The 26,605-nt window shown below is 46.3% G+C and overlaps 1 protein-coding gene and 1 long non-coding RNA gene across 4 annotated transcripts in view; one reads left to right on the forward strand and one right to left on the reverse strand.

Moving 5' to 3' along the window:
• Positions 1-425: 425 nt before the first annotated feature.
• The window catches only part of IL15RA (interleukin 15 receptor subunit alpha), a 46,548-nt gene continuing 20,368 nt past the window's right edge, over positions 426-26,605 (reverse strand). Inside the window, exons 2-8 of one of the 3 annotated variants that reach the window (XR_009356457.1) lie at positions 18,820-19,014; positions 14,705-14,797; positions 12,308-12,502; positions 10,718-10,750; positions 3,988-4,060; positions 1,134-1,407; positions 426-970 (exon numbers count right to left, since the gene is read on the reverse strand). Coding sequence is in view for 2 of the 3 variants with exons in the window: in XM_059183736.1 (XP_059039719.1) it covers positions 1,236-1,407; positions 3,988-4,060; positions 10,718-10,750; positions 12,308-12,502; positions 14,705-14,797; positions 18,820-19,014 (761 nt within the window). In the remaining variant the exon portion in view is untranslated. Of the gene's footprint in view, positions 1,408-3,987; positions 4,061-10,717; positions 10,751-12,307; positions 12,503-14,704; positions 14,798-18,819; positions 19,015-26,605 lie in introns of all 3 variants that reach the window. The other 2 variants (XM_059183736.1, XM_059183738.1) reach the window with 2 other exon arrangements.
• LOC131838069 (uncharacterized) overlaps positions 23,771-26,605 on the forward strand; it is a 66,507-nt gene continuing 63,672 nt past the window's right edge. Inside the window, exon 1 of the long non-coding RNA XR_009356459.1 lies at positions 23,771-23,885. This is a non-coding gene — a long non-coding RNA (uncharacterized LOC131838069). The remainder of the gene's footprint in view (positions 23,886-26,605) is intronic.

A 26,605-nucleotide genomic window follows, 5' to 3' on the forward strand; every position in this document is an offset into this window, starting at 1 on the left:
ATAGGCCCGTGAAGGTGGCCTGACCATGCCGCCGCCCCCGGCTGGGTTCTGGCTGGGGCTGCGCCTCTCCTGCCCCATCGCCCTTCCTAAGTGTTGCCCAGCCCCACACTAACTGAGCCGTGTGACCTTGGGCAAGTCAACCTCCAGAGACCTCAGCTTCCTCATCTATAAAATGAGGAGGTGGCATGAGGCCCCGATTTTGTAAATAAATGTTAATTAAAAAAAGAAAGAACAGTGCAGGGAAAGAGACAGTGTGTGTGCCAGGCACCCGTGGGCCATACCCTGCCACTTGTTGCTTCTCACGGGGAAATCTTTTGAGAGATTCTCCAAACCTGTGATCGGATCCAGTTTTAGGGAAGGTTTTTATTTTATTTTATTTTTTAATTATTTTTCTTTTAGAAAAAAAAAAAAGCCAAACTCAACCATTTGAGACTCTGCATTCCCACTCTTTCTTCTCTTTTATTTGTGGCACATTTCTTCTCAGTGATTTTTTTTTTTTTGTATTGAAAATAGATATTTTGTTTATACAAGGCAGAGTTTCAAAATAACAGTTACATAAAATATGTAGATATAATGCATAGGGAGTATAAATAGAAATGCATATACATGAGAAATGTCCCCGCATATACATGGGAAATGTCCCCGCATATACATGGGAAATGTCCCCGCATATACATGAGAAATGTCCCCGCATATACATGAGAAATGTCCCCGAGTTCCATGTCCTTCCTTCTGGATCCTTACGTCGAGCGGATTCACGCAGCACGATACCTCCCTGCTTCCTTCCAGTTCATGCTCGCGCCTCCATAGGGGGATAGCGATTTGGAGCTGCCAACGCTCTTGTCATCCTTGTAGACATCCCTTAAGCCAGCAGAAGGGACCTAACTGTCTTAGCGTCTCAGGCATTTTTCTTTTCTTTGTAAACTTCAAGTCCGGATGAGGGGCAGAATGGTCAGGCTGCTAAGCTATCCTGCATAAATGTCACATGAAATAAAAGGAAAGCCGAGGCTTTCAGCCAGTGCCAGGAGAGCTTCAGCTGCTGGGATCTGGGGAAGTCAGCCCTGCACCCGAGGCTGGGCCAGGAGGGTCCTGAGCATCCATCCTGAGACTGGACAGCAGAGGAGGTGTCTTACCTGGGAGCCATCGATACAATGACGCCGAGACGTCTGCCTTATCATCCCGATGGGCTCTCTGCTGGCACCCAAGATCTTGAGTCATTTCCAGGTCCTCTTCGGCTAGGGCAGGGTCGGTGCCTTCGCTCGAGCCTCTGCTGCCCTCAGTCTCTCCCTGGAGTGTCCTAGGTCGTGTGGGTAGTTTTCTGCGTCCTCCGCTCTGCCACTGGTTCCCCTGTTCATTGGCATCTCTTCCATGCTTTCCATTTCAACACCGGGTGTCTGCGCAGTGTGCCTGTAAAGCAGATCATTCACAGGTTTTGAAAAGAGAGGGTCGCCCTCAACACGAGTGAACAGACGGTTCCTGTTGAACACTCAGATGGGGAAAGCCTAGCTCACCTCCATTCAGGGCTGGCATTGAAATCTGACTTTGGTATTTTAAGCCACTCATCCGTCAGAGATTCCCCGTGCTGTCGGAGCAGCATACCCCCTTTTCCAGTCCTCGGCTAAAAAGCAGTAGTTCAGACGGCAGCAACAAAAAGGAGAGAGTAACCTGGAGCCCGGCAAAGCCAGACACGATCATCTTGCTGAAAATGATGCAATGGGCACAAAGCTTTTTAAACAGTTCTTGGTACCTGGTATGTGTTTAAAGAAACCAGTCCCTGAGCAACCAAGATGGTGAAGGCAGAACATCTTAATCCCACGTGTCTCCCTGTCACTGAAGGACTCGTGCTTTTAGACCCCGAGTATCTGGGTCGGCAGTTTCTTCCATGGGTTTTGTCATCTACCTCTTGAGGACAGACAACTCTTTAAGACATTTCAAAGTAAATACTTTGAAGCCAAAGAAAACAAAAACACCAATTGGAAGAGAGAGCTGCTCCCCATGTTCAGTGCAGAGTTATTTGTCCCAGCCGAGATGTGGAAGCAAACTAAGTGTCCATCGATAGAGAAATGGATTAAGAAAAGATGTATATATACAAGATAGAATATTACTCAGCCATAAAAAATAATGCGATCTTGCCACTTGCAACAACATGAATTGACCTAGAGGGTAGAGTGCGAAGTTAAATAAGTCAGACAGAGAAAGACAGATAGCATATGATCTCACTCATTTGTGGAAAGAAAACAAGCCATACAGAGAACAAACTGGTGATTGCTAGAGGGGCGGGGCTGGGGGGCAGGTGAAATGGGGGAGGGGATTCAGAGGCACAAACTTATGGTTGCAAAATAACTAAGTCACGGGGCTGTCACGTACGGCACAGGGAATAGAGTCGGTCATGGTGTATTAACTTTGTGTGGCATCTGGCAGTAATTAGCCTTCTCATGGGGATCATTTCGTGATGCATGAAAATGCTGAATCAGTGGGATTTACACCTGAAACTAATAGGCTCCTTGGTGTCAGCCCCCTTCAGTTACCAAATACGTAAACGCGTTGAGCTCCATGGAGGGAGAGCTAAGCTATAGTCAGGACTCTAGGCCAGTGTACTGAAAATGATTCGCTGAAAGCCAATCTGTTGAATGACCAACCTACCTAATAACCCATCTGTAAAAAAGAAGTTTACAGCAAAGAATCAATTCACGAAATGACCAAGTACTGCTTTTCAGGTGTATGAATTCTTAAAAGATATATTTATCAATATTTCTTTACTATAATCAGTGAATATTGTTATTTTCATCTTATCAGCATATTTATTGGCCAAACATACCAAATTTACAAAGTCTTGCAAGATTCTACTTTTAACATCTCATGCTTAAGAAAGATGGTGTGCGTTTTTTTAACATCGATGAATATAGTCACTGTAATCTCTTAAGAACATAACTCCAAATACAACATCTCATGTGGAAATTTAGTTAAAAGGACACTTTGAAAGTTCTTATAAAAGCCATTTTTAAAATTTTGCCAACATTTTAGCCTTTGGGGGACTGTTTTGACAGATTTCCAAGTCACACATCAACCTTAGTGTGTTTGTTTCTAAACGATCTATGAGGTTTATAGCGTGTCTTTCAGTTGGGATGGTATTAACAGCTTTCCCAAAGATGGATGTGATTTTTAGATGACTTTCATTTCAGCTTCACAGTGGCATTTCATGGAACATTCGTTTTGCCAAAGCGAGGCTTGAAGAAGGGTATCATCCTTATACTGGTATATTTAGAAAAAACTTCTTTATAACTAGCAACTAAAAGTTTTGTTTCAGCAAATCGGATTTCTGCTGTTCATTGTGCGATGCTGAGAACGGATCCGGAACAGCCATATGAACACAGAATGCTGGTTACTGGTTTCTAATTGGTACAAGCATGAAATTAAGGCTAATATGTCATTTAAGGCTTTAATGAAAATGATAAAAATGCCTCAAGATTAGAAAAATAACAAAAACTGAAATTTTAGCAAGTAGTGGAAACGGTCTTCTCATCACCAATGGTGAAGGAAGAATTTCCATGATTAGAAATACAAAAGTCAGGCTGACATTTAACGAGTGCATAAATAAGATAAAGTATCCCTATCTTTAATGAGTACGTTCAAGAAAATATATTCATGGTTGTACTGTAGCAATTGCATATCCATCAGATTGGTTATTTGGGTAGGTTCTTTCCTTCTGAAAAGGAAAGACAATTTGGTTCATTCTTTTCTTTCCTGGAGGTAGAGCAGCCCCTTGTCACCAGTTAGGTTCTGGCTGCCCTGTCTCCAGGGGGTGGCCTTGGAGGGCCTCCCAGGGCCGGCTCTCCCTTTGGTCAGTACAGGAGTGGGCGAGCCTGACAGCCAGCCTCAGAAGCCAGGGAAGAGCGTCTTGCTTCGATGGGACAGCGGAATCATGATGATGCTCTTTTCTGGGAAGGAAGGAAGACTCCCATGCAATGTGCTTCTCGCGCTACTCACCTCGATTTTCGGTAACAGACCAGAATTCCCACCAGCACCACACAGACCACAGGGAGTACGCTCCCCATCACCGCTGCAAGAGAACAGAACAGAACTGAGCTGTCACGTGGAGAGTCCCAGCAGCCGGAGTGAGAATGTCTAAGAGTCTGAAAACTCTTCACCGCCGACAGTCTTGCCCAGCGAGCCGCAGGCCCTCGCAGCCAGCGGACTGTTACTAACATTTCTGGACGTCCGCACAGCCCCACTCACTACTGCTGGGCAGAAAGCTCGTTCTTCTCCCACCGCTCCCGCCAGGTCAAACCGTCCCCTTTTAGGTCATACCACACCCTCCGTCCTAATCCATCCTTCCTGGCCAGGGTGACCCGGGGACCGGACAGGAGGGGAAAGCAAAGGCCTCGGAGTTCACAGGCTGGGGTTGGGAGTATGTGGATGGGAAACCAGGTCCGCCGCTAAGTCCCAAGTCAGAAAATAGTTGTCCGTGGGTCAGCCTCTCCGTTTCCTTCAACTTCACAGAATCTCGATTGAGAAACAATAGCATTCGGTGCCATGTTTCTTCCAATTTCATCTTTTTTGTTTTTTTTTTTTTTTTTTTTTTTTAAGTAGGCTTCATGCCCAGCATGGAGTCCCATATGCAGGGCTTGAACTCATGACTCTGAGATCAAGACCTTAGCTGAGATCAAGGGTAGGACGCCTAACCCGACTGAGCCACCCAGGCATCCCCATCATGATTGGTTTTTTTACTGGCAACTTTTTATGGCAGAGGAAGAGTGGTAAGAAGAGAGAGGAGGTAAAAGGTGTTAGGTATGAGTAAGGCAGGGTGGCCTAGGAGAGGGGAAAGATTCGGTCTGGGTTCAGTTGAAAGGAACAGCCTGGGGGTGCCTGGGTGGCTCAGTGGGTTAAGCCTCTGCCTTCAGCTGAGGTCATCATCTCAGGGTCCTGGGATCGAGCCCTGCATCCGGCTCTCTGCTCAGCAGGGAGCCGCTTCCCCCTCTCTCTGCCTATTTGTGATCTCTCTCTCTCTCTCTCTCTCTCTCAGTCAAATAAATAAAATCTTAAAAAAAATAAAAAAGGAAGAAAGGAACAGCCTGGAGGGAGTACTTGCATGTAGGAGGCCAGCAGCTGCAGGGCATTTGAGATTAGACAGGACAGGAAGCCTGCGAGCTCTGTGTGGAAGCCAGAGGGCTAGCCTGCAGGCAGGGCGAACCTATTTCGAAAACATTTGCATCCTAATGAGCTCCCGGCAGAGTTGGCCAATTTGCCTCCCTATTGTGAAATCTCCTTGCCGATAAACAGCCACCTGCTCTACAGGAGAGATGAGGACCCTGAACATCTGGGGGCTCCGGTCGGACTGTGGTACAGTTTTTCTCAGCTTCCGAGAAGCCACACCCATTGACTCTCTAGTCCCACTTCTAGGGATTGATTCCAAGGAAATGGGCAAATACACCAGGCATTTTCACGGAAGTATTGTTTCAAACAATTCTTAAAATATTAATCTCAATCTCTTATTAATAGAAAATTAATTAAACTGTAGTCTGCCCATACATTGGACTATCATCCAACTTTTTAAAATTATAAAATGAATCTATATTACCACAGACAGATGTCTCCAATATCTTAAGTGGAAAAAAAAAAAACTGACTGAGATAAACATGAACCAAAAAATAATCTCCAGTAAGCCATGCGTGTGCCTGTAGCACAGGGCAGCCTTGAAGAATAGATACCAAGGTATTAAATAATGGTGGGCTTGTAGATAATCCTTATTTTCTCTTTTAGAACGTTTGCTTTTTCCCTGATATTTTTGACGTGATCCTGTCACCAGAGGAAAGAGTAGAGTTGCAAGACGAAACTACCTGTGCCTAAGAAAATATAAACACGAATAGAAAAGTCCCAAAGGAAATAACAAGGAAGCATGGCAAATTAGTGAAGAAAGTTTTTGAGTTTTCCGACTTAACATTAGTGATCATTATGACTAAAAACCAGAAACACTTCCTAGGAATGGTGTACCCTTGGGTAAACAGTCTCTTCCATTGACTAATCAGCTTGGCATGCGTTTACTGTCCTTGGAGGGATTTATTGGAAAAGGACGGTTCGTGTCAACTATAGTTTTGCTTTCATAATGCCTCTTCCTGTTTCTCCTGAATGAGAACCAAGCCTGCAGGCTCCGGACTCCAGAGAGAGGAGGGTTCCTGAGCCAATGATGTGACGGAGCACTTTGAACCCAGGGACGAACTCACACCTTGGGCTCTTCCTCCATTACCTCCAGGCAAACTGAGTTAAAGACACTGAAACCAAAATCACTAAGATGCCAGCTGAACAAATCAACTGGCAAGTTCCCCACCGCTTTGTGTTTCCCAGGGGAGGTGTGGGTTGGAGAAGGAGGAAGAGAGAGAGGTTTGGTGAGCCAGAGGAAACTAGTCTGGGCGGAGAAAAGAGAAAAAATGGATTATTGCTCAGGAGGGCGAGAAAGGCCAGTAGCTCCCCACTTGACTTCAACCCGCCATATGTGTTGGGTCTAAAGCAAAGAAAGTGGCCAAGTCAGCCAGTGGACACTGTTCAGTGTGAAAGATGAAGAGGTCCTCTGAGAACATGGCGGCGGGGGTGGACTTGGGTGGGGGTTGGTGATCATTTCTTTTTTTTTTTTTAATTTATTTATTTGATAGAGAGAGATCACAAGTAGATGGAGAGGCAGGCAGAGAGAGAGAGAGAGAGATGGAAGCAGGCTCCCCGCTGAGCAGAGAGCCCAACGCGGGACTCGATCCCAGGACCCTGATATCATGACCTGAGCCGAAGGCAGCGGCTTAACCCACTGAGCCACCCAGGCGCCCTTGGTGATCATTTCTTAGCAGTACCTGTAAACTAGGTCAGCCAGGGAGTGCTGTTTCTGAGTGCTGGAGTGCCTGCCTCTGATGAAATCGGTTTTGAAGTAAGAGTATTGCTGTTCCTGGGCAGTGTTTCTCGTCAGTCTCTTACAGCACTAAGCACATCGTAAGTGCTGGGTTCTGAGTAGGTATTTGGTAAATACCTAACTGACTGAACGAAACCATTCACAGTCCATAAGTTAAAGTACATTTGATGTGCTGTTTGCTTCTCAGTGAGAAATCTTCATTTTGTTGCAATTTAGAACCAACCTGGCCCACAGTGAGAACTCAATCTATTGAATAAACAGATGAATGATAGAACATAGAGCTAGCTCCTATTAAAGACTGAGCATATCAACTGCAGCGAATTCATTTCAGATATGAAAGATGGGAAGTATAACACAGTTTGAAGAATTAACTTTCCTTTCCTAGTGTCTTAAATGAACATGGCAGTGCAAACCCTGTCATAGGTGACCTTCTGGCCTTTTACTTTACAGCCAGGAGTCCTCAGGAGTAGCCTAGCCTAGTCAAAGATCAGAGAGTGGATATTGGAATCGCGGAATGAAATTATTGATTAAAGGGGCACTGGGTGGCTTGGTTGATTAGGCATCTGACTCTTGGTTTTGGCTCAGGTCATGATCTCAGGGTCATGAGTTCGAGCCCTGTGTGGGGCTCTGCACTCTGTGGGAGTCTGCTTCCGATTCTTTCCCGCTCCCTCCCTCTCTGTCCCCCCTGGCCCCCGCTCCCGCTCTCGCTCTCTCAAATAAATAAATAAAATCTTCAAGAAAAAAAAGCCTGCCAAGCGAGCCTGTAGATACTGAAGACACCGAAATGATGAATCACACTTCCTAAACCTTTATCAAAATGTTGAAGTCCCCAAATTGATGTATTCATTTGCATGCTCGTTTACTATTTATTAAGCATCTACTATATACCATTTTCTGTTGAACCAAAAAAACCCCCCAACTTTTAGAAGTTGCGATAATCATTCATGTGACTCATTTTAAGAAATTACATCAGTAGTTATCAATGGGCTGATGAAAATATTAAGTTAATTAACATTTGCTGAGTGATCACTATGGTAAAGTATCTATATTTGCTTACAAACATGGTCCGCTGATTGCTTATTTACGCAGAACGGCAGCACCTGCAGATGGCCGAGGAGTCAGCCAGTGTCTCTGCTGCTTGTACCCAACAGGGGCAAACTCTTGGGTCTCAGGTAGCCGGGACTGTTGTGACATCATTGGCAGACACCATCACTAAGTGTTTGTAGACAACGAGCATGATTTTAATTTCAGTTTACACCTTCCTCGCTGATAAAACTTAAAATAACACCTAATGAAATATAACTCAGATTTATTTTTTATTTCTTTGCTAATAATGACTTGATCGGTCTTTTAAGGCGGGTGCTAACATGTTTACCTTGAAGCACCGTGGAGGAAGGAAATCTTATTTATGTAACAGGAAAGATTTAAAGTTTTTCATCTGTTTTTAATCTTCGTATTTCTAGTTTCTTGCACAGAACTATCTTTGCCTACTGCAGGTGTTGAGTTAATGTTTATGACATCATACTTTAGAATTTGGGAGTTTCTGATATTTTTTTTAAAAGATTTTATTTATTTATTTGACAGACAGAGACCACAAGTAGGCAGAGAGGCAGGCAGAGAGAGAGGAGGAAGCAGGCTCCCTGCTGAGCAGAGAGCCAGATGCGGGGCTCGATCCCAGGACCCTGGGATCATGACCTGAGCCGAAGGCAGAGGCTTAACCCACTGAGCCACCCAGGTGCCCCGGGAGTTTCTGATATTTTAATCTAGTGAAAGTCATGAACTGGAGAAACATGATAAGATGATATCCCGTAATAAAGTCGTTGTTTAAATCTATTTAGAGGGCGCCTGGGTGGCTCAGTGGGTTAAGCCGCTGCCTTCGGCTCAGGTCATGATCTCGGGGTCCTGGGATCGAGCCCCGCATCGGGCTCTCTGCTCGACAGGAGCCTGCTTCCTCCTCTCTCTCTCTCTGCCTGCCTCTCTGCCTACTTGTGATCTCTCTTTGTCAAATAAATAAATAAAATCTTTTAAAAAATAAATAAATAAATCTATTTAGAAAATGTGGCCCTCCAGATTTTAGGTGGAGAATTTTATCCTATAGATATACTTGCACACAGCAAAATGATGGGTTTTCCAGTTAATCACTGGAACATAGTCCGTATGTCTGTATGTTTACACAGAATGTAAAGAGTCACATGTCCAAAGAGAGGGTTACATAAATTGTGGCAAATCCATCTGGTAGGATATTTTGTAGCTATTTTAAAGAACGAGGTTGTTTTAATGTATCAGTAAGGAAGGATTTCCAAGAGCTACCACTAGGTGAAAATGAACAAGGTACAAAACAGTGAACACACAATACCCCTCTAGCGTCATGTGTCCTCTGTGAGCTGTTTGCTGCTTGACTCTCTGAAAGGATACACAGAAATCCGGTAGCAGAAGTTGCTTTCTGCCTGCAAGCGGATTTTCAGTCTGAGATGGGGCTTTTCGCTCTGTATCTTTTTGTAATTTGTAATTTTTAAACCCTGTGCAAATATTACCAATTCAAAAAAATGAATAAAAAAATGCAAAGCTTTGTAGAAAGCTGAATGTAATATGCGACATAAGGAGAAAAATTAGGTCAGCTACCGTATTTGCTGGTTGCCTCTCAAGTGATAAACATATTAGAGTTTCAGTGTCCTTGTCATTAAATCGCACAGTTTCTCCATGAAAATACTCACCAGAGGGGCTTTTTTAAAAAAATGTCTTGCCTTTGCATATACATTTTGATCATTTTAAAACCATTCTAATCAACTAGCTGCTGAAATGACCGAACCCACTTGGTTGACTTTTTTTTTTTTTTTAGAGAGAGAGAGAGAGAGCGAGAGTGCGTGAGAGCATGAACCTGCACATGCGGGGGAGGGCGCGGTGCAGAGGAAGAGGAAGAGAATGTTGAGCAGGCTCCATGCTCTGCACAAAGCCTAAAGCGGGGCTCCTTCCCGTGGCCCTGAGATCATGACTTGAGCTGAAACAGTCGGATGCTTAACTGACTGAGCCACCCAGGTGCCCCTAGATGACACATGATGCAGATAAAATATAGCCACAAAATGAGTTATTCTCCCATAGGAAAACTAGTAAATAGACAATAGAAATGACTTTTGTCTGTACAAAGTTATGGTGGTTTTTTTGTTCTGTTTTGTTTTGTTTGCTTATTGAAAACTTATCAGACCAAAGTCTTAGATTCTTTCTTATGATTGCATTTCTCTTCCCCTTCTTTCTCTTTCCTTCCTCTCTCCTCCCCTCTCTTCCTCTCTTTCTCTAATTCTTGTGAATCCTCCTCACACTCCCTGGTCATTCGCCCTCTCTCCAAGCCTTAGTGTTGTGTGCGTCTTCTGTAAAAAGCATGTTCAACTGAGAGCTCGGACAGTCTTGCTTGAAGCGTGTCGTGCTAACACCATGTGAAAGCTGAATGCAATTTATGACAGAATGACAGCATCCTTGCAATTACAGCAGTATGTGCTCGTGGCTTTCTGGTAAGTGTGGGATGCAAGTCTAGCCCGGCTTTGTGGAAGGAGGGCCCTTTTGTGATGCGCCAGCTCTCTGGTTCCCACATCAGCAGCCTGACCGTGAAGAGCTCCCAGCAGTGAGATAAGCAGTCATGTTAGAATCCTGTACGTAGGGGGATCCTATAACTTACTACCTAAACCAAGACATCCTTTAAAGTGGAAGGGGATGCTGCTGGCAGCCGGGCTGGGGCAGCACATAAACCAGGACGGTCCCACTCCCTGCAGTGGAGGTCCTCTGGGCATAAACACTGCTAGGACAAGAAAACAAACAAACAAGCATACTTACCAGTCATAGCTTCAGAATGGTATGAATATGTACCTGCAAAAAAGAGATTACAGCTCAGTTATTGCTGTAGTCTTAAAGGCATTAATTTCGCATTAAGCAGGAAGAATTTTGGGCAGTTTGGCTTCCATCCTAAAGCCTTGAGAGATTCATGGTTGGCAAAACCAAATTCCCTTTAGCAGAGAAAAAAGGTAATTTATTTCGATGCTGGGTCATGCTTAAGAAGCAAATAGGCCCTTTCTTTGCACAGCGAAGGAAACCATCAACAAAACACAAAGGTGACCTACTAAATGGGAGAAGATATTTGCAAGTGACATATCTGATAAGGGGTTAATATCCAAAATGTATAAAGAACTTATACAACTCAACACACATGAACACACACACACACAAGCAAATAATCCAATGAAAAATGGGCAGAGGACCAGAGAGACATTTTTCCAAAGAAGACACACAGATGGCCAACAGGCACACGAAACATCAGGGGAAGGGAAATGTCAAACCACAACGAGATACTTATTACCTTACACCTGTGAGAATGTCTAGAATCAAAAAGACAAGAAACAGCAATTGTTAGGGAGGATGTGAAGAAAAGGGAGCCTCGTGCGCTATTGGTGGGAGTGCGCGCTCGTGCGGCCGCTGAGAACAGTGTGGGGGCTCCTCGATATTCTAAAAATGGAAATAGCTATAGATTCAGTCATTCCTCTGGGTACTTACCCCAAAGAAAACAAAAACACGAATCTGAACAGAGACATGCCCTCTCTGTTTACGGCAGCATTATTTACAGTAGGCAAGACATGGAAGCAGCCCAGGTGAACATCAGGAGGTGAACGGGGAAAGATGCGGTGAGTCTGTACACAGCATTACAAGAAAGAGTGAAGTCTCGCCCCTTGAGATAACAATGGACGGACACAGAGTGTATTATGTGGAGTGAAATGAGTCTGACAGAGAAAGACAAATGCCACATGACTTCACTTCGAGGTGGCATCTAAAATATGAAATCGATGGACAAACAGACAAAAGCAGAAACAGACCCAGAAACGCGGAGAGCAAAGTGAGACAGCCCGAGAGGGGCGGGCAGTGGGGGGATGGGCAGAACGGGGGAAGGAGGGTGGGAGGGGCAGGCTTCCAGGCGCGGGGATGAAAGGTACAGCTTGGGCGACAGATCAGTGGTATCGCAGTAGAGAAAAACACGCCACAAAGAATCTGATAGGCCTTGCGGGAAGATGTGGATTACCGAGAGCTTCTCCATCCCACAGATTGTGACTCCAGATTGCAGAAGGCTTCCGCTGTCCCCCCCCATACTGGGAGGAAGCAGGTACTACTCAGATTGGCAAAGCCTCTGCCATGTAGGTCAAGACGGTGAGACTTGTCCCATCCGGGAGATGGACTTTCTTTTCCAGCTGGGCGGAGCCAGGGCAGAGCACAGAGGTTAGAGAGCAGAGCAGCAGGCAGAGGGTTAACTGAGTCGTCCGGACTTTGGATCCGATGGTATAATGCCATGCAGTCCGCGCCCTCCAGGTCTCCACCCGCTTCTCAGAAGCAGCCCGTGGCCGGCTGACTTCTCCTAGTGCACGCAAAGCCAGTGCTAACCTGGCGTCTCCGGGGAGGCAGAAGGAGTGTGCTCCAAGGCCTTTGCTGTTGTCTGAGGTGGGGCTTGGGAGGGCTCCTGACTGATCGGCCCTGTGGTTCCTGCAGCAGGAGGCTTTGATGGTGTCAGCCTGGAGCCCGGCACCATAGTGGACTTTGTGGCCACTGTGGTGTCTGACTTGGAAGTGAAAGCGGGCTCTGTAGGAAAGTGCAAGATACGGAGAACATAAATGTTTAGAATCGTGTCTCTGCTCAGCTCCAGAAGAGAGCGGGCTTAATACTTGCTCTAGTGAAGTCCTTCATGGGCCAGCCCTCCCCCAGCGCACTCTTCCGTGGCTTTTTCGGAAAAATCCCTTATGTGGGTAAAACCTACTCATCCTCCTGGAATGGCCACAGGACTTTCCAGAATGCTAGAGGCTCTACAGCTGTTTATCATGGTGCACCTGAGTTAAAGATGCCATGGGTTTGAGTAGATCTGGGCTTGTGTTGTAGAGAAGACTCCGGAGGCGCCGTGAGAGGCTGTTCTCAAAACCCGAGTGTAACTATTTGCCAAAGACATCCGGGGTGCTGATTTTCTTTATTTTTTTGCATGTTTGCACACGACTTCTGGAATAAGGGGAAGCCTGAGGTGCGCAGCCTGACCGAATCTTAGCACACTTGAAGGAAGGGTCCTCCAGAGCATTTCTACCCACGTGCCCCTGGCCATGTCACCCCGTGTCGGAGACGACACTCCCACGCCTGAGATCCTGACTGCACCCTTTCACCTGATCAAGTGTTCGATGCACGAAGGCAAGGCTGGAGAGACCACTTGGTCATTCTCATCAGTTGGTGAACTTCTCGTCAGTTGGTGAACGAGCCGTGACTTGGGTCAAAGGGGTTTTGGAATTACCCCAAACTTAAATGTAGCCAGCGCTTGACCACATCTTCCTGTCTGTAGTCAACGAACTACCGAACTAAGCAGGAGGAAATCTCCTTCAGGCCTCGCCATCTCCCCTTCAGTATTGGTTCTCAGCTTTGGCTCCCTAAGAGTTACTGGGGAGCTTCTAGAACCCTAATTCCCAGACTGCTCCCCAGATCGCCAGAGTTCCAGGGAGATCCCCGTGTGCGTCCACGGTTCGGAAGCCATGCCATAGGGAAGGTGAGTGGGAGCAGTGCAGCCCGTGGCTGCAAGGTGACTGTGACCGCACAGGAAGGGGAAGACAGGGCGCGGAAGCGCCACACTGGATAATGGGACACAAAAGATCAGGAGGTCAGTGTGAAGTAAGGGTTTTCTAGGATGTAGGGCACACTGTCCCAAGATATTAGCATCTACGATTTCAAATTTTCTTAACATGAGGTCAGTGCTGAGGAAGTGGGGATTGAAGATTTGCTAAGACCCTGGAAATGGGTAACGTTGGCAGCGTTGCCCAATGCTTCTGTACCAGAGCGATTGCAGTTGGAACCATTCGGGGAACTGTTCTGTGTGGGTCTCTCATGCTTTTGTACACCTTGTTAGCAGAGGCACTGGCAGCCCTTCCTGGGACTATCTTTTCAAAGATGCTCCTATAGCCTTGGAATGTGGAGACAGCACCTCTCCTTGGAGCAAAGGGCAGATGTGGTCAGTTAGTTATAAAAGACTCCAGTGTCTTGGGGCAGCTGGGTGGCTCAGGTGGTTTAAGTGTCTGGCTCTTGATTTTTGGCCCAGGTGATGACCTCAGGATCAGGATTTTGGCCCAGGTGGTGACCTGGGATGGAGCCCATCACTGGGCTCTTTGCTCAGCATGGAGTCTGCTTGAGATTCTCTCTCTCCCACTGCCTCTCCCCCACTCAGGAGCTTTTTCTCTCTCAAATAAATAAATAAGTAAATAATTCTTTAAAAAGAAAAAGACACGAGTTCCTTGAACTCAGCCTTCCTCTGCTATGAAGCAGCCCGTTGGATGTGTGGGCATCTTGGAGACCCACCCCATTGCCCCTGTGGGACACAGAAATGAGGGAATTGAGGCAAACATGACGACTAAGTCAGTAACCAAGCAAGTAAGAACATCCTTGGTCTCTGGAGGAGGAATGCCCTGTTTTCCACTGGCTCCCATGAATGTCGGCAGGCTAACGTGCAGGGCAGGCAAATCTGTAGATCCTCTCCAGTGTTGATGAGGAAGTGCGTCTGAGGCTGATCCGGCATATTTGGAGTGGATTTTGAGTCATCATTAATTGTGTGCAACTGAAACCTAGCTATCAAGCAACTTTGATTTAAAAGAGAAAATTAAGCTAACGTAAAATTTAATGTTGATGTTAATAAAAAGTGGGTTCTGTTGCTTAAGTTGGCCGTGGAACTCCAGCAGTGGTCCAAGAATCTGAGGGACTCAGAGGGACCCGTGTGATCACAGGGAATGGGAGTCCTTAAAAAGTTTCCAACATCCCTACCTTTTCCAGAAAGGGAGGTGCTCTCTGGCTCTGGGGTCACCCCTGCCGGCACTTCTGTGGAGGACGGCCTTAGGTGAGTCAGGGAGGGGTCTCCTAGAGAGAGGATAACCACATGGCACACATGAGCCTGGGCGTGGAACCTGGAGTGCCTCAAAGCCATATGTAAATAAAAAGAAAATATGTAAATTTAAAACAGAGCTATCTGGCTTCCCAGGATAGGTCAGAAGCACAAGAAGTAAGAAACAGTGTTTCCCAATCTGCAATTCCCATGCAAATGCAAACACGCAGCAAACTTTTTCTAGCCTTTCGAAAAGACCGTCGAAAAGACACATATCAAATGTCTTGTTATTTTCGGTTAGAATGATATCAATGAGATGAACTCAGTTTTAGGATACTGTCTTTTACATGGGAAAATAAATGATTACTCAGTACATTCCATTGTTTCATAAGGGGGGAAAAACGCATTCCAAGCACAGGAGGTTAGGAAAAGTAATGGAGGGAGTTATAAATGGTAGAAGGTGAAGAATCTTTGGGCTACACAAAACCTAAAGATCTCCAGTCTTTTGGTTCTAAAAGTCTATGACCCAAGGTCTCTCCCCCTTGCTTCCCCCCCACCACCCAACTTGTTCAGAGCCCCCAACTCTTCTTTATTTTGGATTCATTCACCCAAAGGAATTGGGACTTTGAAGAAACAATCACTTTGCTGCTGCTGGAAAGTCCTTATTTTTGTCCCTGGATTATAGGTATCAGTGGGTGTCCTGACTGGACAGAATAAGATGTCCACTATGTGTCTTTGCCAGACTGTCCTCACCCGGCTAGCTCATCACTTTGATCCCACTTGATGTCATGTGGCTCTATGTTCCCCAGCTGAGCGATTCCTTTGCAACAAACAGAAGGCTTCTTCCTTGCCCTGCCTCTGATGTCTGCATGAAGTCATCCAGGTGCGGGAGACAGGTACACAAAATCAATGAGAAAGTCTGGCTCTTCAAGGAATCTTACAGCAGAGTGAGTTTGATCTAGAACAACCCCTTTCGTCCACTTCCCCAGTGAGGAGTTGAGAATTTTCACATATATGAGAAAGTATCCAGCTTGCAGTTGGACCGAACCAAATATACAATAAACCATGAGTTAATCATTATTTTACTAGTCTAAGGGGCTTAGTATTCCTGGAAATAACTATTGACTTCCACTCCAAGATTGCTGGCTTCTGACATAGTCATTCAGTTGTGGATGGTTCAAAGAAAAAATAGATTCTGAAAACCATCCCTCACGTGGGCTCTGGAGGGCTGGCTGGACACCAGACATGGGTGACCAAGTTAGATAGCCCCTATCCCCCGGGGTAGATAACAACAAAGAACACTAATAATTTCCATACAGTCTTCTAGGGAGAAACTGGGAAGCTCTCTGGGAAGCAAGCATGCTGTGAGCACACACCCTTTGTAGCCAAATTCTTGCTACCATAATCTTAAAGGCATACTTCAGAGATATTGTGCGTTCAGCTAGACCACCACAATAAAGTAACGTGGCAATAAAGCAAGTCGAATGAATATTTTTATTTCTCAGTGCATAGAAAAGTTATGTTTGCACCATACTGTAGTCTATGAAGTGGGCAATAGCCTAGTGTCTAAAAAAAATCAATATATATACACCTTAATTTAAAAATACTGCTAAAAAATGCGAACCATCATTTGAGCTTTCAGTGAATCATAATCTTTGCTGGTGGATGGTCTTGCCTCGATATTGATGGCCGCTGACTAATGAGGGGAGTGGCCACTGAAACTGGGGGTGGTTGGGACAATTCCTTAAAAGAAGACACTGATGAAAAAAAAAATAAGACACTGATGAAGTTTGTTGCAGTGACTGCATCCCTTTCACAAAGGAGTTCTCTGTAGGAGGTGGTGCTGTTTGATAGTGTTTCACCCACAGCAGGACTTCTCTTGGGGCTGGAGTTGGTCCTCTCAGACCCTGTCTCTGCTTTATCACCTGAGCTCATGTGATATTCTAAATCCTTTGTTGTTAACTTAACCAGGAATAGACTCCATCTCAAGAACCCAATTTCTTTGCTTGTCCGTAAGAAGCAACTCCTCATCTGCTTGAGTTTGATCATGAGATCACAGCGGTTCAGTCCCATCCTCCGGCTCCACTTCTAATTCTGGGTCTCTGGCTGTTTCCGCCTCCTCTGCAGTGACTTGCTCCACGGAAGCCTTGAGCCCCTCAAGGTCACCCATGAGGGCTGGAATCAACTTCTCCAAAACTCCTGTGAAGGTGTGTATTTTGACCTCTTCCCATGAATCATGAATGTTCTTAATGGCATCTGGAATGGTGACTCCTTTCCAGAAGGTTCTTAATTTACTTTGCCCAGATCCATCAGAAGAATCACTCTCTCTGGCAACCATAGACTTATGGGATGTATTTCTTAAATACGAAGACTTGAAAGTTGGAATGACTCCTTGATCCAGGGACTACAGAAGGGATATTCTTTTAGCGGGCATGAGAACAATATTAATTTCGTTTTCATCTCCATCAGAGCTCTTGGGTGACCAGGTGCATTGTCAGTGAGCAGCCATATTTTGAAAGGAACCCTTTTTTCTGAGCAGTGGTTCTCAACAATGGCCTTAAAATATTCAGTAAACCATGTTGTAAACAGATGTGCTGTCATCCAGGCTTTGTTGCTCCCTTCATAGGGCACAGGCTGAGTAGACTTGGCATCATTCTTAAGGTTCCTGGGATTTTCTGAATGGTCAGTGAGCCCTGGCTTCAGGTTAAAGTCAACAGCTGCATTAGCCCCTAACAAAACAGTCAGCCCTTTTTTTGAGTCCTCTGAGTCAGGCACTGACTTCTCTTCTCCATCTGGGAAAGTCCTAGATGGGCCCTTCTTCCACACTAAGGCAGTTTTGTCTACATTGAGGATCTGTTGTTTAGTGTAGCAACTTTTACCAATTACCTTAGCCAGATCTTGTGGACAACTGACTATTTCACTTTGCACTCATGTTATGGAGATGGCTTCTTTCCTTGCAGTGCATGAGCCAACTGCCATGAGCTTCAAGAGCTTCTTCTGCATCTCCTCTCAGCCTTCGTGGTATTGAGGAGAGGGCCTTGCTCTGGATGAGGCATTGGCCTGTGGGAGTGTCGTGGCTGGTTTGATCTTCCATCCGACCACTCAAACTTTCTCCATATCACCAGCAAGTCTGTTTTGCTTACTTACCTTTTGTGTTGTCTCTAGAGTAGCACCTTCAATTTTCTTCAAGGACTTTTCCTTTGCAGTCATAACTTGGCATAAGAGGCCCATTTTTTGGCCTGTCTTAGCTTGACATGCTTTTTTCACTAACCTCATCATTCCTAGTTTTGATTTGAAGAGGAAGATGGGATTCTTCCTTTCACACGAACCTTTAGAAGCCATCGTAAGGCTATGAATTAGCCTAATTTCAATATTGTTCTATCTCAGGGGTTAGGGAGGTCCGAGGAGAGAGAGAGAGAGACAGGGGGACAGCCATAGAACATCCATTGATTCAATTAACCGTCTTATGTGGGTTTGTGGTACCCTAAGGGAATGACAGCAGTAACATCAAAGGTCACTGATCCCAGCTTCCACAACAAATATGAGAAAGTTTTAAATGCTGTGAGAATTACTAAAATGTGACACAGAGACACAAAGTGAGCAAATACTATTGGGAAAATGGCGTATGTAGACTTGCATGAGGCAGGATTGCCACCGACCTTCAATTCATAAAAAACACAATTATCTGTAAAGTACAATAAAGCAAAATGCAACAAAATGAGGAATGGCCGGACTTAATATTGACCGGGTTTCACTTTACACAGTGTTCATGTTGGGTTCATTTTCTAGATGAGGGACAGAGATATCCAAGATGGTAAGACCCTTGCTCAAGGAAGCCAAAACGGTGTGACCCTAAAGCCTATGTATGTCCAGCTCCTAGGGATGTTGTTTAGAGGCTACACAGTATTTCAAGTTGTTTAGAGGTCTGTTTAGTTTCAGACTTTAACACGGATATCTTGTCCCCCAGAGATGGGCTTACCGGGCTTCCCACACTACAGTTGGGCTCTATGTGGCTTTGGGAAGGGGCATGCAGAGACTTTCAGGGATAGCTACTTACTGATGCACTTGAGATTGGGAATTGTCCAGTGGGCAATGTTCGTGGTCTCGTTTAACACGCATTCTGTCAGGCTGGATGTTCCTGCTTTACGCTTGAAGCCGGAGTTACACGTGTACCGCTCCCTGGATTTCGGGCTGTAACTCCTGACCCGGATGTCTGCATGTTCGACGGACTTGGGAGGAGGGCACGTGACGCCTGCAAGGGTGCCGATAAAATGGGGGATGAGCACATCTCAGCTCGTTCAGAAGGCGCTCTCCAGGGCAACCTGGGTGGCACTCGGTGCCTTTGCAGCCAGGGTCTGGCTTTGTTAGGTGCCCCTTAGGATACACCCCAGATTCTAAGCATGTAGAAAATGTTCAGTATGGGCTCTCATCATTTAGAAGCCTTCCAGGAGCCTTATCTTAAGTGCTCACCATCCAACACAGCTAGGGACTGTGCAGCCATCCATGGAACCCCCCCCCCCCCCCCCAGTCTCTCACCATCTCTATCTCTTTGGCGCCCTCCAGCCCGGCTTCTGCGCTCTCTTGCCTGAAAGCAGCAGTAGCCTTTGAATTGGTCTCCCTGCCTGTTCTCCCCAAAGCCTTTGATTTACTTCCTTAATACAGCCAGTCATCTTCAGAAATGGGCACTGGATGACTCACTCCTTCCTGGTTGCCTGCTGCTCTTAGCATAAAAGCTAAAATGCTCAAGAAGTCTTCAAGGCTCTGCTGGACCTGCCCCCGGCCCTGGTCACTCTGATCTTCAGTGCCCCCCTCCCCGCCACCCGTGCCGCTCACCACGCCCACTGCTCTCCCCAGCCCATCTCCTGTCATCCTTCCGAACGTGAACATGACTTGCTCAGGAAAGCCTTCCCTCCCCTTCCCTCCCCACCCAGTCAGCCAGGTCCCATAGCTCTGTGTTCTCTCCCTGCGCAGTCAGCCACTCTCGTGGCTGCGTTTGAAGACAACGAGATGCTGTGGTGGCTGTGTCCCCTCATTGGCCCTTTGAGCGGTGGAGGGCGGGGACCACATCTGTCTCGCCCAACACTGGATTCTCTGAGCCTTGTACAATAGCTGGCAAGTGAAGGTGTTCAAGAAAGAGTTGTTCAGACAATGATGCTTGTTTTGCATGTGCCCTTTGCCCCAGCAATTTCATTTCTAGGAATTTAGCTTACGGATACACTGGTGGATTTATGGAGAGAGTACAAAGTAATAGCCAGGACAATCACAATAGCCAGTACCTGTAAATGGCCTTGTACGTGGTCAGTGGAGACTCATTCATAAATTACAATACAGCTACCCCTGCAAAGAAGTACCACCAGCTCTTCACATAGAGGAAGAAACCTCTCTGTGCGCCGGAGTGGAAAGACCTCCAAGATGCGTGCTTAAGTTAGGAAGAAAAGGGGCAGAACCCTAGGTTTTACATGGTACACTCAGTGAAGAAAGAAGAAATGGTTCCTGTACACAGTGTTTGTCTATACATAACATCTCTGGAAGGACGCAAGAGACCGTTAACACAGGAGATGAGGGAGCTGGGAATACACTGCGAAAAACTTGTTACTGAAGGCCTTTTCGTACTTCCTGAATTTTGCATGGTGCAGAGGTTTTACCTGTTAAAAATGCTTTCGAAGGGCACCTGGGTGGCTCAGTTGGTTAACGTCTGCCTTTGGCTCAGGTCATGATCCCAGGGTCCTGGGATCGAGCCCCGCATTGGGCTCTCGGCTCAGCCGGGAGCCTGCTTCTCCCTCTCTGCCTCTCCTCCCTTCCCTGCTTGTGCTCTCTCTCGTATTTAACAAGCAGATGCTGACCGGTCAGAACAGTTGCGGGTGATAATTGGGACGGGGGTGGGGGGGGATGACCACTGGCCCCAGATGAAAGGCCACATGGAGGAGGCTGGCAGAATATTAGTTGTGCCTGTATGTTATACACTGTTTTAAATACACGAAATACTGCATCATAGAAAGGCAGGGGATGGGAGATTTTTTTTTTTAAAGATTTTATTTATTTGACAGACAGAGATCACAAGTAGGCAGAGAGGCAGGCAGAGAGAGGAAGGGAAGCGGGCTCCCTGCTGAGCAGAGAGCCTGACGTGGGGCTCGATCGCAGGACCCTGAGATCATGACCTGAGCCGAAGGCAGAGGCTTTAACCCACTGAGCCACCCAGGTGCCCCAGGATGGGAGATTTTAAAGGATGCCGCCACAGGAACTCTGAAATCTTGGGTGAGCTAGGACAGGAGAGGGAAAAGTCCTGCCGAGTGGGGGTGTTCAGTGCCTTGGCCATACCACGTTGCCTGCTACATGCATGTGAGAAACGCAGGAGATTCTGGAATTAGGAATTTTTGCCTTTCTCTGAGCAAGTGAAGGCAGCTTGGGGAGAAACTGAGGCGAGAAGACCTTGAAGGCAAGGTCATCTGGGAGGATTCTGGACCGCTTTGGGAGACAGCCCGCCCCCCTGCCCCCCACCCTAGTCACTCCCAGTGGGCCTGACAAAGTGCATGTCAAGTGATACCCTTTCTCAGGCGAATGTCACCAAAGGAAGGTAAGAGCCAGAGCTAGAACGATTCGCATTTTCTCTAACTTGTACAGTTGTGTGAAAAATGTCCCTCTTATATTTAGAATCTGAAAGATTTGAGCAAATTTAGACCCCACGACTTTCCTCACTATGAAACTCCCTGGCTGCAGGCAGCGTCCTGGGACGTGCCTGCTCGTGCACATTCATCTCATTTTGGTGGCGTTTCTTCAGACAGGTGCTCGGTAGATCTGCAGGATAAGCTGGTCTCATGGCTTGGGGGCTTGACACCTGGTGAAGTTCTCTATCCTCACGTCTGGGTTTTGGAATGTACCAGGAGCAGAGAGTTCTAGTCTGAACGTCTGACGACCGAGCTACCTGCGTGGGCTGTATAGTGTCCGGACCCCAAGTGGTTGAGGTGAGCTCAGTCACTACCCGGATTCAACCTTGGTGCTAGGTCTCCGGGGGACGGATTCTGGAAGACGTGACTTGTACAGCTCCACATGTCCCAGTGAGGATTCTGGCTTCCAGAACATGAATCCCCACCCGTCCTGGCAAATGTGATGTTTCTGATCTTAAGCTGGGTGTTCTAAGTGGGGCTGGTTTCCTTCTGTCTTCCCCAAGTGAGCCACTCTTGTCTGATTTACTCAAATCGTCCCTGTGACTGCTTTCCAGCAAGTTGAGCCTTCTTTGGGTTGGGCAGGATCTGGGGTCCGCCCTGACTGGCCATGGGCCCCCAAATGGCAGCTTTCTCCTTCCTTCTTACCGGCTCCCTGTGGGTTGGCCTGTCTCTGCCTAGAAACCCTGGCTTTCGGGACTTGGGCCCTGACCGCCCAGGTCTTGCCCATCTTTTCCTCCGGAGAGCAGCCCCTGGATTGTCACACGGCCCAGCCGCTGGCTTAGGTTTGGATGTCCAAGAACAGCTACTGGAATTGGCCAGGACACATACTCACCCCCTGGACCCCTAATGCAATGTCCCCCTGGCCAGGTGGGCTTCCTCAGATACTAGAATCAGAGGGATCCCCCTGCAAATTCAGAATGTGGTCAGAACAATCTCCTGGAAGGGCCTGGCAGCCTAGAGATGACCAGCCCACCGGCGGGTCAGCGGCCAGACTGTCCCCTCCTCCTTCAGGAAGGCCTCCCTGTGGGCTCTCCTGGCTGAGGTCCCACCATGTCTCCCACCTGAGCCCACTGAGCTGTGACAGCCCCTTGGGTGAGGAAAGCCCAGGCCTTACTTTCATCTTCCTGGTCTCAAGAAAGGGAAAGGGATTGTTTGATTTTTTTGTTCTTAATCCAGTCAGTGACTTTTTTCTTTTCAAATCCCATCAGCATAGAATCTTCCATTTTGCACGATACAGTATACCACTGTGCTGTTCTAATAGTCAGTGTTCTCTCCTCACTCACGTACGTGGCCTCGAGAGCGGACACGAACATTTCCTCTTCAGTGAGGTCATAAGAGAATCTTCATTCTCACTTACCAGTTTTCTGGAAGCATTATTTTCTTACTATTTCTAGAAGCAGAGTCAATAGAAGACAGAAGAAATCGATCTGCTGAGACTTACGCCCTTCACCGTCTCTGCCTCTCTCTCTCCCATCGGCCTGGTCTTGGGGTTGTGTCCTGTTTGCCCGAATCCCTTCCAAAACATTTTCATTCACCAGGTAGTGCTCGAGCTCCATTTTAATTTCAAATAATGTTCTGAATCTATTTATCTTCTCTTTCTGTCACCCCCCCCCACCTGCCCCCAGTCTCTGCTGTTTTCTGTGTTGTTTCTGGATTTGGGATTTTCATCAGCAAATTCTTCTACCTCTCCTAAGTCTTGAAAACACTCTCCTCCATTTAGAATGGTGGTTTTCAGCTTTCAGCGTTTGTGGCACACTTTGAGTTAAAACACTTGTGACCTGTCACTCAGGAGGACTGACACGGCACCTGTGTCAGCCAGAGTTATAAAGAATCATGGCTACCACAGAAGGCAGCCATGCTAACGTGTGACTCGTGAGGCCGTCCTTTGGAGCTTGTGGCTGTGTGGGGGGGACAGTCTGCTGAGTACATGAGAACTCAGAGTTCTTGCACGTTTCAGTGACTCTGTAGCCTTCTCTGTGGTAGCGTGACTTACTCCCCGGCTCAGATTCACAGCACATAGTACCCCTCTCAGCCCAACACCACCCCACCCCGCCAAACACTGTGTCCTTGCAGGTGTATTCACGTTTGTGACAGTGAAGGTGACACACCAAACAGGAAAGGGTTCACAGGAGGCATGCTGTCTGCACAGTTGGGAACCACTGTTTTAGAAGGAAAAGCAAGCTGGGACAGATACTCAGTAAACAATGACAAGCTTAATGCTACTGCAGATTCTCCAACGAAGTCCATTTCTGCTGTTAAATCTGAGGGCAAAGGTCCAAAGTCACTGTCAACGCTTCCCTTCTTCTTGATAATCTGTAGGAATCAGTTGTCATCAATGAGAAAGACGAATTCAGTCCAGGTTTCTCGCCATCGGAGGAAGAAGTTGTGACTATGGAACTGGGAAAGGATGAGTACAATGTACCCTGTGGTGCTAGAAGAGAGCGGGTCGGAGATATCCGTATGTGATCATCTGTGTGTGTTCGTGTGTGTATACATATGTCTGTACGTGGCAATGTGACATGCAAGTGTGTGTGTGTGTCTGTGTGTGACTGTGTGCGTGCTCTAGCTCCTCCGTCCTCTAATGATACCTAGAAGCAATGACACATTAACCGTGAGCATACTTGGTGCCCAGATCTTGGTCTTCGCTGAAAGAAAGCATGACTACTTGGAAAAAAGGCTGATTCCAGGGATAGGATGGGGAAAACAGTTTTTACTCTTTTATTTTTAAAATAATTTTTAATAATTTTATTATTTATCTTTTAAAATTTCTTTTTTAAAAGGATTTTATTTATTTATTTAAGAGAGAGAGAGAGAGAGAGATTGAGAGAGAAAGCATGTGGGGGGGAGGGTCAGAGGGAGAAGCAGACTCCCTGCCGAGCAGGGAGCCTAATAAGGGACTCGATCCCAGGACTCCAAGATCATGACCTGAGCCAAAGGCTGTTAGTTGCCCAACCAACTGAGCCACTCAGGTGCCCGATATTTTTTTAATTTCTTTCTTTATTTTTGAAGATTGTATTTATTGAGAGAGAGACCGCACATGGGGAGGAGCAAAAGGAGATAGAGAGAGAGAATCTTAAGCAGGTCTCACGCCCAGCATAGAGCCTGACCTGGGGCTCAATCTCATGGCCCTGAGATCATGACCTGAGCTTAAATCAAGAGCCAGACGCTTAACTGATTGAGCCACCCAGGGACCCCGCATTTTGATCTTTTAAAAGATCAAAAGATGAGCCTAAATATCTTGTTGTACCGGAAAGTAAGGAAATAGTCAAAGGAAGATGGCAACATCATCAGAAGGATATAGTGGGACGTCTGAACTGGCTCTCACTGGCCACATCTGGGACCATTTGAGTATCAAAGCAAATAAAGAGACTAACAGATTATGGAACAAAATAAAACAAAATTCCGTAAGTCTATACTAATATAAATAAGTAAATGAATAAGTAAGTAAGCAGGGGAGAAGAGAAAGCTCTCCTTACAGCTCGCTTACAGTATAAAGCTAATTAATATAGAAGGAATGACGGAGTAAGAGAAGAAACAATGGAAGCTAGAATGAGCAGACTGAAGTTGATAAGGGACAGATGTTTATACAGGTGGCAGACTGCACTAGGTCAGTTTAGCTAAGCTGGACACACATTTCCTGAATCCCCTTCCCTGCATGGTGTCCAGTTAACCTGTGGTACAACCAGTGATCTTGGGACAAGTTAATCTCACGTGCCTCCTGATACGATTCACTGAGGAGGACACAACATCACACCTGTGGTATTTCTCCCCCAGATCCAAAATCGGAATCTAATCATGAGGAAACACTAGATGAACCTAAATTGAGGGACATTCTGAAAAACAGCCTGTATTCAAGATCAAGAAAGATAAGGCAGGGCGCCTGGGTGGCTGCATCAGTTATGTCTGGCTCTTTTTTTTTTTTTTTTTAAAGATTTTACTGATTTATGAGAGAGGGAGAGGGAAAGAGGAGAGAAGTTCGAGAAGGTTGGGGGAGGAACAGTGGGAGAGGGATAAGCCGACTCCTCACTGAGCATAGAGCTGGACCTGGGGCTTAATCTCTGGACCTGAGATCATGACCTGAGCTGAAACCAAGAGTCAGACACTTAACTGACTGAGCCACCCAGACACCCCAAGTGTCTGACTCTTGATTTCATCTGGGTCATGATCTCAGGGTTGCAGGACTAAGCCCCATGTCAGGCTCCATGCTGGGTGTGGAGCCTGCTTGGGATTTTCTCTCTCCCTGTCCCTCTGACCCTCCCCTACCCCCCTCACGGGCATGCAGGCTCACTCTCTCAAGAAAGAAAGAAAAAGAAAGAAAGAGAAAAAGAAAAAAGAAAGATAAGGAAAGGCAGAGGCTCTATTCCAGACTGAGAGAGACTAAAGAGACATGACATGGCATTGAAATGCCCCATGTTGCCCTGGATTAGATCCAGAATTAGGAAGAAAATGGTGAGCAAGGGCATTTTGGGGACAATGGACAATATCTGACTATGGCCGGAGTGTTAGATAATAATATTGTGTCAAAATTAAATTTTCTGAATTTTGATAATTGTTCTGTGATTACGTGAGAGTGTTGTGTTTTTAGGAAGTTATGCTAGAGAACGTATTCTTAGGAAATATATACTGTGGGTTTAGGCGTAAAGGGGCATAACGTCTCCAACTTACCTTCAAATGCTGTAGAAGAAAAGGCACATGTGTAGTAAGTATCTGTGGTTAGAGATGGGGATGTTAAAGCACTTGGGCAATGTGTAAACAGGCGGTGAATCTGGGTCAAGGATATTAAGAGGTCTCTTCTGTTTTTGTGGTTTTATTCTAAGTTTGAGGTTGCATCAGAATAAATAAGTTAAAAAAATAAGCAAAGTAAGTAACTAAACAAAAACCACTTGGTGAATGGTGCTTTGGTCCTTTGAGGACTGCTCTTTTAAAAAAATTTTAATTATTTATTTGACAGAGAGAAAGAGAAAGAGAGTAAGAGAGAGAGGGAGAGGCACCAGCAAGGGGAGCTGCAGGCAGAGGGAGAGGGAGAAGCAGGCTCCCTGCTGAGCTGAGCTGAGCTGAAGGCAGACGCCTAACCGACTGAGCCACCCGGGTTCCGAGGATTGCTCTTGAAGGAAACTCTAAGAGCCTTGGACAACTCAAGCCAAGATTACAGTTTAGTCAGGAAAACGTTCTTGAACT

This window comes from Mustela lutreola, chromosome 8, assembly GCF_030435805.1.
Source record: "Mustela lutreola isolate mMusLut2 chromosome 8, mMusLut2.pri, whole genome shotgun sequence".
Classification (NCBI taxonomy): domain Eukaryota; kingdom Metazoa; phylum Chordata; class Mammalia; order Carnivora; family Mustelidae; genus Mustela; species Mustela lutreola.